The 12650-nt window shown below is 43.5% G+C and overlaps 1 protein-coding gene across 2 annotated transcripts in view; it reads left to right on the forward strand.

The window, feature by feature from the left end:
• Window positions 1-12398, forward strand: part of KATNAL1 (katanin catalytic subunit A1 like 1) — a 159942-nt gene extending 147544 nt beyond the window's left edge. For both annotated transcript variants that reach the window (XM_088460261.1, XM_088460260.1), the window contains exon 11: window positions 9672-12398. In XM_088460261.1, coding sequence (XP_088316387.1) covers window positions 9672-9870 — 199 coding nt within the window. In that variant the 3' untranslated portion in view covers window positions 9871-12398. The remainder of the gene's footprint in view (window positions 1-9671) is intronic.
• The last annotated feature ends 252 nt before the right edge of the window (window positions 12399-12650 follow it).

The following is a 12650-nucleotide window of genomic DNA, read 5'->3' on the forward strand; positions in this document are numbered from 1 at the left end:
GTGTCAGTGCAAGCAGCAGTGTGTGCGAGTCAGGGGAGCCCGCAGCGCGCCGATGTTCCACTCCAGGGTATTGACACTAATTATCAGCATACTGATTATCCACACACTGCTGGGCCCCCCAGTGAGCTCGGGCAAGGTACATTAGTACCGGCAGTACCCCCCTGATGGCGGCCCAGCGCACACCCTCACACACATCTTCCTCACTTATACCTAGGGACACACCTACATCTTCCTCACTTATACCTAGGGACACACCCACATCTTCCTCACTTATACCTAGGGACACACCCACATCTTCCTCACTTATACCTAGGGACACACCTACATCTTCCTCACTTATACCTAGGGACACACCTACATCTTCCTCACTTATACCTAGGGACACACCTACATCTTCCTCACTTATACCTAGGGACACACCTACATCTTCCTCACTTATACCTAGGGACACACCCACATCTTCCTCACTTATACCTAGGGACACACCTACATCTTCCTCACTTATACCTAGGCACATACCCACATCTTCCTCACTTATACCTAGGGACACACCTACATCTTCCTCACTTATACCTAGGGACACACCTACATCTTCCTCACTTATACCTAGGGACACACCTACATCTTCCTCACTTATACCTAGGCACACACCCACATCTTCCTCACTTATACCTAGGCACACACCCACATCTTCCTCACTTATACCTAGGGACACACCTACATCTTCCTCACTTATACCTAGGGACACACCTACATCTTCCTCACTTATACCTAGGGACACACCCACATCTTCCTCACTTATACCTAGGGACACACCCACATCTTCCTCACTTATACCTAGGGACACACCCACATCTTCCTCACTTATACCTAGGGACACACCTACATCTTCCTCACTTATACCTAGGGACACACCTACATCTTCCTCACTTATACCTAGGGACACACCCACATATTCCTCACTTATACCTAGGGACACACCTACATCTTCCTCACTTATACCTAGGCACACACCTACATCTTCCTCACTTATACCTAGGGACACACCTACATCTTCCTCACTTATACCTAGGGACACACCTACATCTTCCTCACTTATACCTAGGGACACACCTACATCTTCCTCACTTATACCTAGGGACACACCTACATCTTCCTCACTTATACCTAGGGCCACAGCCACATCTTCCTCACTTATACCTAGGGACACACCTACATCTTCCTCACTTATACCTAGGGACACACCCACATCTTCCTCACTTATACCTAGGGACACACCTACATCTTCCTCACTTATACCTAGGGACACACCCACATCTTCCTCACTTATACCTAGGGACACACCCACATCTTCCTCACTTATACCTAGGGACACACCCACATCTTCCTCACTTATTTCTAGGGACACACCTACATCTTCCTCACTTATACCTAGGGACACACCTACATCTTCCTCACTTATACCTAGGGACACACCTACATCTTCCTCACTTATACCTAGGGACACACCTACATCTTCCTCACTTATACCTAGGGACACACCTACATCTTCCTCACTTATACCTAGGGCCACAGCCACATCTTCCTCACTTATACCTAGGGACACACCCACATCTTCCTCACTTATACCTAGGGACACACCTACATGTTCCTCACTTATACCTAGGGACACACACACATCTTCCTCACTTATACCTAGGGACACACCTACATCTTCCTCACTTATACCTAGGGACACACCTACATCTTCCTCACTTATACCTAGGGACACACCTACATCTTCCTCACTTATACCTAGGGACACACCCACATCTTCCTCACTTATACCTAGGGACACACCCTCATCTTCCTCACTTATACCTAGGGACACACCTACATCTTCCTCACTTATACCTAGGGACACACCCACATATACCTCACTTATACCTAGGGACACACCTACATCTTCCTCACTTATACCTAGGGCCACAGCCACATCTTCCTCACTTATACCTATGGACACACCCACATCTTCCTCACTTATACCTAGGGACACACCTACATCTTCCTCACTTATACCTAGGGACACACCCTCATCTTCCTCACTTATACCTAGGGACACACCTACATCTTCCTCACTTATACCTAGGGACACACCCTCATCTTCCTCACTTATACCTAGGGACACACCTACATCTTCCTCACTTATACCTAGGGACACACCTACATCTTCCTCACTTATACCTAGGGACACACCTACATCTTCCTCACTTATACCTAGGGCCACAGCCACATCTTCCTCACTTATACCTAGGGACACACCCACATCTTCCTCACTTATACCTAGGGACACACCTACATGTTCCTCACTTATACCTAGGGACACACACACATCTTCCTCACTTATACCTAGGGACACACCTACATCTTCCTCACTTATGCCTAGGCACACACCTACATCTTCCTCACTTATGCCTAGGGACACACCCACATCTTCCTCACTTATGCCTAGGGACACACCCACATCTTCCTCACTTATACCTAGGGACACACCTACATCTTCCTCACTTAAACCTAGGGACACACCTACATCTTCCTCACTTATACCTAGGCACACACCCACATCTTCCTCACTTATACTTAGGGACACACCCACATCTTCCTCACTTATACCTAGGGACACACCCACATCTTCCTCACTTATACCTAGGCACACACCTACATCTTCCTCACTTATACCTAGGGACACACCCACATCTTCCTCACTTATACCTAGGGACACACCCACATCTTCCTCACTTATACCTAGGCACACACCTACATCTTCCTCACTTATACCTAGAGACACACATACATCTTCCTCACTTATACCTAGGGCCACACCTACATCTTCCTCACTTAAACCTAGGGGCACACCTACATCTTCCTCACTTATACCTAGGGACACACATACATCTTCCTCACTTATACCTAGGCGCACACCTACATCTTCCTCACTTACACCTAGGGGCACACCTACATCTTCCTCACTTATACCTAGGCGCACACACACATCTACCTCGCTTATACCTAGGCGCACACCCATACACACATCTACCTCACTTATACATAGGGGCACACCCACAACCACATATTCCTCACTTAAACCTAGGGCCACAGCCACATCTTCCTCACTTATACCTAGGGACACACCCACATCTTCCTCACTTATACCTAGGGACACACCTACATCTTCCTCACTTATACCTAGGCGCACACACACATCTACCTCACTTATACCTAGGCGCACACCCATACACACATCTACCTCACTTATACATAGGGGCACACCCACAACCACATATTCCTCACTTAAACCTAGGGCCACAGCCACATCTTCCTCACTTATACCTAGGGACACACCCACATCTTCCTCACTTATACCTAGGGACACACCCACATCTTCCTCACTTATACCTAGGGACACACCCACATATTCCTCACTTATACCTAGGGACACACCCACATCTTCCTCACTTATACCTAGGGACACACCTACAGATTCCTCACTTATACCTAGGGACACACCCACATCTTCCTCACTTATACATAGGGACACACCCACATCTTCCTCAGAGTTTATCTAGCCCATATTGAGCAATAAGTGCCCTAATTTAAGCGGATCTTCATATAGGAATATGCAAACCTTTGTACTCCAGGCAATGTACACCATAGCCTGGACATGTTAGAGAACTGCATTTAGCAGTAGATTTAATAAAACAGTGGGATCAATCCTATGAGCCGTGGTGATCTCGCCGTTGCGAGTCATTGCGGCAGTGACCGCACTTTACGGCAGCCCGGATTCGTTGAATTTTGGGGCTCGGAGCGGGCCGCGAAGGATACGAGGTGCCGGTCCAATGCCGGCATTTTAACTCTGTTGCAACGGCAAATCGCACCCTTCACACATAATATGATTGACCCCAGTGTTTCTTAATGTCATGTGCAACTCCCATTGCACGTCAGAGATTGGAAAGTGTATGCAGCTTTGTGCAGGGTAAACATAGAAAACAGTAACACTGTATCTGGGTAATGTATACTTTAAGGGTGCGTTTGCAGCTGGGAGACTGAGTGAAGAAGTCAGTTCTGATGAATGGGGCACCTTTAGCAAAATCATGGAGGTGAGCGTGTGAGAAAGTGACTAGGGTGGAGGAGAGGCATTAGAGGATGCTGGGTACACAGTGAGCGACGGGCCGACATATCAGAACATGGGCACATATCAGAACGAGGTAATGAAGGACTGGACGATACCACGTTCCCTCCTTCATTACCTGCAACGGGGTCGCTTGCGTTATTGTCCGGTTGGACGTGTAGCACAGCCGACCGAATGATGTCACAAGGGCCTGCCGGCTTATTGGCCTTACACACTGAGCGATGCGGCTGATATGTCGTTCCGATACTGCCGGAAACTACATATCATGCTGACATCGTCTCAGTGTGTACCCAGCTGAAGAGTGAAAGGGTTGGGAGGAAGTGTTACCAGAGGTGAGGGTAGAGATGTATGGAGAGAAGGTGCAGCATGGAGGATAATGAGAGAGTGTAGTTTATGATGGAAGATGAGGGTATAATCAATGAATAAAGCAGAATAGACACATCTCCTGAGGAGAATGTGGTCTCTGAAATGGGTATAACACAAGTTGTACATAGTTGCAAAGGCTGGCCCTGCTCTTGACAAATATATTTTGTCAGTCTTGGGGGGAGATTTATCAAATCTTCTAAAGAGGACAAGTGGCGCTATTGCCCATAGCAACCAATGAGTTGCTAGCTATCATTTTGAGGAATGTAATAGAATCTAGTACATTCTTCAATCACGGTGGCGCCCTAGGCGAAAAGTTTCCTATTGAGAAATTCTGTAAAAATTATTAAAGTAAGTAAATTGTGCTTACCTGTCATCCTTAGTTCAGTTATGTGCTGGCAGACAGGGTTGCACTTCTATTTGTCGACATTTTATGATTGGGGCAGCTCCTTACTTGTCTGAACGGGGGTCTGTAATTGTGTGCATGATTGCAATCCCATGCACGCAGACCAATTAGCAAATTGGCCGGCTTCTAGGGGCTGCATCGGCTGCAGCACTTAGAAGCTTATAAGGGCAACCGTAATGTGGGAAGCGCTCTCTGTTATCGCAGTCTGGACTGGCAGTCCCAGGGGGAGAAACAACCTCCCCCCGAGACTGCCTGTTTGGCTGTGATTAGCAGGGAGCGCTTCCAAAGAGAAGTCACTGCTAGACCGTTCTTGTGGGTGGCAGATTCTACTAGGGGGGATGTGGTGAGGGAGAGGTAAAGCCCCCAGATAAAATACTCCACAGATCGGCAGCCACCTGACCTGGTTTTTCCTATCACAATGCAGCAGTGGAGAAGGCTCTTCCAGCCCGTAGTGCAGTAGGAGATGGAATGTACGTCACATCACCACTAGGCTTATGTGATGTCTGTTTGTTGTTGGATATGTATCACACAGTGCGCAGAGATTCAGCTCACCATGGTATGTTTATAAAAGAGAAGTCACAATCTTCTTTTACTAACTGGGGTTGAATGCGGTGTGTAATGATGGGATGCAAGAAGGCAGTGGATATGGCTGACACAGGAACATGCCTTAAATTAAACACAACATGAATCCATGGGGTAAATTCACAAAGCAGTGGCTGCTTCTCGGCGGGTATCGCCACAAAATTTATAGCGTCAGTAATATTACGTGCAAAGCCTGCCGTGATTTTCACTTATTTCTTCCACTTTGTAAATATTCCCCTATATGTGACGTCTGTATTTGCGAGTCTATATTTGCGAGTCTATTATCCTGGTGTATCTATACTGAAGGCAGTTACCAAGTTGTTAAATATACACAGCGATAGCACATAATGGGCCTGATTCCCTACTGATCGCAACTGCGATTGCAATAGCGATTATGCACGCAGTCTCACTGCGATAACATGCTAATCCATTGCGATCGCTATGCCATCACAACATAACATAAGGACCACCACTTTACCTTACTCACATCTGTGAGTACTCAGAGTGCGTAAGGCATCTCAGTGGATAATTTATGCACACCCCTGCAACGGCGTTCAAACACCCTGGCATGCCTGCGTTTCTTCCACCACACCCCCGTCACCTCCCATAAACGGCACTTCCTCTCAATCACTCTGCGATGGGTCTGCGTACTCACTGCAGTCCTGATCGTAGTGGCCGGTTCTGGCACGTGCACTGCAATGCATGCGCAGAATGCAACAATTGCCCGATTGCGTGCGTAAACGCAGTTGCGATCGGTAATGAATCAGGCCCTATGTGCCTTCAGATTCTTCTCTCTTCTGTCTACCTCTTTTTTTGTCTTTTTTCAAGGTGCAATCTCCTTGGGTTAAACAGTAACGTTTCATTAATAATTTAGCAGCCTGTTCGCTGTCTTAAGCAAATCTGCCTGTGCAATTAATTAACTGCACTCAGCTTCTTAGAAATGTAATTACACAATTAATATCTGGAGGAGGAAGTATTTTTCAGTTGACTTTTCTCTCTTGCATGTAATCGCCTATAGCCGTGCTGTTGTCTGAGAATAAAGTGAGAGACGTTTGTTTTATGGAATCCTGGAACTGAAACCAAACCTTATTTGGGCCTGTGTCTGAGACGCACTACAGTATGCTGCAACCACATTAGTGCCTCTAGCTGTAGTCGCATCTGCGACTTTATGCTAATGCTAGTATCAGTTGTTCCCCTGGTGTACAAGCGCGCGTCTCATTGTGCAATGACTGAGGCCCACTTTGTACTTCTCTAGACGCTGTAATACCATTGGTGAGTCTTTAGATGCCACCATCGATCGCATCATCGAAACTTGCTCCAGCCCTGTGGTAGGTGCAGATTATCTGCCTGAGTGTAGCCTCTGATGTGAGTCATTAAGCACCTGTGTATACAACCACTTTAGTGACACACCTGCTACACTCCCATAGGCTTGCCCATAAGACGAGCCCTTTTCATGCTCTGAATAGCCATCTCCCAGTTACCAACCAGTAGTCTCAATCACAACTGCACCTCTACACGTACACACAGTGTAACACAGGCGTCCAACGAGTTTTTAGAGATTTTCACGCACACACAGTAGCAAAAATCGCACCACTCGGTGAACAATCGGCATTACGTGTGACTGCGGATCTGGCCTTTTACCAGAGGTGATGCAGTTATGTGTAAAAGACATGAACGATGCATGTTTAAGGCCATTTCTTATTAAAAATACAAAGGGATTACACTGTATAATAATGACAGTACATTAACTCTGTCCTGCAGCACACTCCTCATCATCCATCATTATCGTGGTATCGGTATGACATACCGCCAGACATAAGCCCGGCGGATGTAATACCGACGCCGGAAGGCAGAAGACTGAAAATCCCGACAGGGTAAGTATTTTAACTATCCCTAACCCTCCCCCACATCCTAACCCTCCTTTAGGGGTGCCTAATCCTAACCTCCCCACCTAGTGCCTAAACTTAACCCCCCCCTCCTTGCACTCTAAACATAACCCTCCAGGAGGGGTGCCTAACCTCCACCCCCCTGGGGGTGCCTAACCCTCCCAGGGGGGTGCCTCACCCTAGTTCCCACCGGGAGCCCCTAAACCTAACCCTCACCCCCCGCGGCTGTCTGCTCCCAACGCCCGGCTTACCTTCGTTCGGTATGCTGGGCGTCGGGATTTCAGCGGGTGGATAATGATAGGTGTCAGGATTTCGACGCCTAACATTAGTCCCATGCCGAGATTTCACAGTCGGGAAGCCGGCGGTCGACATTTCGACTGCCGGCTTCCTGACCGCATACCTACAGACTAATGGGGCAGTGATTAGCATTGCTGCCTCACAGCACTGATGTCCTGTGTTTGATTCCAATCAAGCCTCTATATGTGTGGAGTTTATATGTACTCCACGTTTGCATTTTGGTACGTTCTACAATTCAATAAATTACACTGGTGGTGTAACTGGCTTCTGAAATCAAAATTTACCCTAGTGTGTGTGTCTATGTGATAGGGAATATAAATTGTAAGCTCCCCTGGGACAGGGACTGATGTGAATGCCTAAATATTCTCTGTAAAGTGCTGCGTAATATGTGTGCAATATATAAATGAATAATAATTATGTGCACGTGGTAGGCAAGCCCATGCTAAAATGGTCACTCCCAAAGCCAGTGACACTGTTAAAACATTACACATCGCTCCTACAGCTGTCCATGTGTTCATGAATGTTCCATATCTAATGCTTTGTTGTATAACGCTCTCAGATGATTATGATAACAATGGCTAAGGTTACAGTGTACATTCTGTGCTATGGTTGTGCTAGACACGCCTGCTTATGTAGATTGCATATTCAGAAACATACATTAGATGAGTGTTACTATGGTCACTTTGAAGCAGCTGTTTTCTTAAGGTGCGTACACACTAGACAATATTTTGCACGATTGTGACGCATCAGAAAGACAAATCGTGTCCACTCACGATGACGATGCCAATGCGCGTCCCCGCGAGTCGTACATCGCATCTTCAGATCTTGCCTACAGCAGGCGAGATCTGCCAGTCTCGTACACGACTTGGCGACATATCGTTCAAGGAGGGTTAGGGGGGGAAAGGTTAGGGATAGCTTAAATACTTACCCTGTGGGGATCTTCATTCTTCTGCCTTCCATCGTCTGTATTACATCCACAAGGCTTACCGATTCCAGTCTGTATTATGCTGGTCACACACACATTTGATTGCATTTTTGTTTTTTTAAACCAAATTGTCTGACTATTGCATAGTGCGTGGACCAGTTGGCTCGGTTTTGTTGTAGCAAGAAGGACCTTTTGGCTTGTTTATTTATGATATGATATCATCAGCTGCATTGGGAATATTGGTGGGAGCATTACAATCTGTTTGACCGAGCTCATGTCTAGAACTGTACAACAAGGGCAGAATGAATCTATATTCCTTGTTGTGCTTGGGAAACCATTGCTCCTAAATAAGTCAGCTAAAAGAATACATATCCTTATACATATCATACTTTCACATACTTTTCTGGTCTCCCTGATGTCTGAGGGTGGTACATAGATGCTCCAGTAAGCTGCCATTGTTCATGTTGCTCACTCTTTCGTTGTGGAATTATTTGTTTTGAAGCCAATCTAAAGAATTATTAATGGATAATTGCATATAAATATAAAGAACAGTGTTGAAGTCTCTTATGTAAGATATGCTGTAGGATATTTGACATACGCTCCTTTAATTTGGAAATGGCCACTAAACTGAGAGCAGAACCGCTCTTATTATTATCAGCCCATTTCTCCTAAAAATGTTAATCACTTTCTTTTCTTGCTAAACCAGAGGGGAGAGGGTTAATGCTCATTTACTAAACCAGAGGGTCTGCAGATGAGTAGGAATGTGATTCTGCAATGACTTTATTTATTAGAACAACCTGACTTCTTAAATCATTTAGGTTGTTTTACCATTACAATCCTGAGCCTCACAGACCCCTCTGCTAAACCAGGAGCCCAGTGAGTATAGAACAACAGCGTTTGCTAAGTAGGACTTCATGATGAAGCTCTGCTGAATGAAATCACCTGGTGGATGAGGTGGAAATGTTTCTGACTTTTTACATTTTTCAACCATTCAAGTCTCAAATTGACGTCAAGTTAAACATTGTTATGTCTGATGTTTTCCAGGGACGCTTCCATGATGGCGATGCGTCGTCGTATCCAGGGCTTAACACCAGAACAGATCCGCGCTTTGTCCAAGGACGAGTTACAGATGCCTGTCACAATGATGGATTTTGAGTTGGCGCTAAAGAAGGTCTCAAAATCTGTTTCTGCTGCAGATTTGGAAAAGTATGAAAAGTGGATGGGCGAATTTGGTTCAGCTTAGTTGATGGTACATTTGTTCAGTGTTCTACATTGGTAAATATATTTTACATTGTATGGTACTGACCAGCTCTCACTGGCTCTGGAAATGCAGACTGTTTTCTACTCTATTCCAATGATCAATGATCAATATAAAACTGTGGTTACTTAATGGTAAAGGAGTATTTAACTAAGCACAGATTTGATGGCTTATTTCATCCATAGGTGAGATCCTTCTCTGCTTATACCACTTGCTGAATGCTCTTTTTGTAGAAAATAAATTGTTTTTCTCCTCAGCGGATTGCCTATGTTGTAATAATAAAGAGAAAATGCATTTTAGTTTCATGGCCCCTATTCCTGTTATCTCGTTTAAAGAGCACTGGTCCCAGTAAACAGTCATTTTGTGTACTGAACCTATATTCATGGAAGCCGTGTAACTTGCCAATTGCATGAGATGCTTCAGTCATGTTATTAGTTCTGGGCAGGAGCATCAGTCAGCTCCATGGTACCTAATGCATCAGTTGGCTGAACTCTTAAGAATAATTGTTTCCACCAAACAATGGCTGCCTCCTCCCTGTGTGTAAGCAGCTGACGCCCTTTGCAATAACAGCTAAACGTCCATGACCGATTAGTTTAATATCCAAAGCATAACTGATACATTTTTCCTTTAATCACAAAGTGAATTTTTTGTGAAAAGCGAGCTAAAAATAATTTAGAAATGTAATACTACTGACAGCTTGACTGATTTTTCACCATAGAAAAAAGGCTAGTGCCGATGATTCATGGGGGGGAAAAAAGTTACTGTACATTTTATTACTTTATTACCATATTAGGGCAAATAGATTCATCTGTAACTTTAAGGGCATTTTAGAATACAATGATTTTCTGACCTGGAACTGATCGTCTTAAATAATCAATTGCGTGATAATAAATTGCATTGTGAATGCAGTGTTATAAAATGTCCAAGTGACATCGTCCTAATGGGAAAAAGACCTAATCTGTGCAGACTTCCATTAAACAAATGTCTCTATTGCACGTAATATGCACTACTCATTCTATTTAGAGTGTAAAACATAACCGGTTTTGTTTTTATATTATGGTACACATTAGATGCATATTTCTAGCTGTCTTAGTGTCTTATCTTTAATTAAAAAAGTCTTTGATTTTAGTTTATATATTTTGTATACCCCTCCCCTCTAATATTACATAACACATATACTTGCTTATTTCAGTTTATATATTTTGTATACCCCCCCTTCTAATATTACATAACACATATACTTATTTCAACTCATTTTTGTCTTTTGAAGGGGTGCATGACTACCTTATGCCATCGCTACCCTTGATGTTTGTATAAGTATAAACAAATGTAGCATTATAATCTTGCACCCTAAATGCAATAAAAAGCTACATTGGCTACATAATTATATCACAATTGATGTTGGTAATGATCCATTACGCAATCTGAACCTCTACAGCAATGAGAAGGCAGTAATTCAGTTTGCTCTGCTAAAGTCCTTCCAGTTGCAAAGATGCTACAAGTGTAATTAGATTTTCTGTATGTTTGGTAAACTCTTTGCCACTAATCCAATTATAATAGCATTCTTGCCAAAGTCAAGATGATGATGTTCCAAGCTGGAAATAAAATTTATTTCGGCTCCGGCTAAACATGAAGGCACTTACAATAGGCTAAACCTTAGTGCTTTTTGGTATAAGGTAAAATTAAAAAAAAAAAAAAAAAAAAAGCGATAAGGTATTTACATAATGTAACATTATAAAATTGTGATAGAAATGCATCAAACCTTGGAGACAGCTACAGTACCAACCAATCAGCTCCTGTCACTTTACAAACTGTGTTTGAAAAATGACATGAGCTGATTGGTTGGTACTTAATCTCTCTCGATTTTACCTCTCCAAGTTTTGATAAATTTCCCCCATGTCACCATTGTTAGTTATAATTTATTTTGTGACATTTATGCCACTTGAGTAACGAAACTTTCTGAAATATATACCAACCAGCCAGACCGATTATCTCATTATTCTAATTTGCTCTGGACTTTAAAAAGCTTACAGTGGAACAGAAATATTTTTGGGAATGCAACCTGCCATTTAATTTGGAAGTAGTGACATCAAATGAGAATTCAGCCAATCAATCTATTAGGAACCAGTGACATCACTCAGATTGCAGCCTATTAATTCATTAGGAACTAGTGACATCACAGAGAATCCAATTTATCAAAACACACAGTGTTTCAAGTGCCTCAGTGATACCTAGTGAATTGGTCACCGACATTACCATTAATATTGGTTTAGTCCACAAAATTACTTCCACCATTGTGAATAGGTGACATATGCGACTTATATTTCTTCTGTATACCACTGCAAAAAAAATCAATACATATCGTCCAATTACAAGTTTTTATTTGGGATGTACAGTAAGGGCAATATTTGTTTTATGATGTGTAATGTTGATTTTGTAATATTATTGACCAAATGAGAGTTTTGCTTTCACAGTTTATTGGACGGTAGAAAGTTAGTGTTTTAATATTTTTATCTTGCATTAACAATAAAAGTTCAATCATATTGGATATTGTGTTTTCCTTTTCTCCTTTCTGACACATACAACATACATGTTTATTGGAAGCCTGTGGCACTCTTGAAGCTGATTTCATCCCTATACTTGTTGCACAAACTAGTGGCCTTATTCCATAGCGGAGCTACAACTGATGGTTTTCCCTAATGCCGTTCTCAGTCTCTCTTGGATGAAAGTGTGTAGCTAAAAATTACTGTCTGATTAAATGTGAA

The sequence above is a fragment of the Taudactylus pleione genome, unplaced genomic scaffold (genome assembly GCF_031769625.1).
Source record: "Taudactylus pleione unplaced genomic scaffold, aTauple2 ptg000043l, whole genome shotgun sequence".
NCBI classification, from domain to species: Eukaryota; Metazoa; Chordata; class Amphibia; order Anura; family Myobatrachidae; genus Taudactylus; species Taudactylus pleione.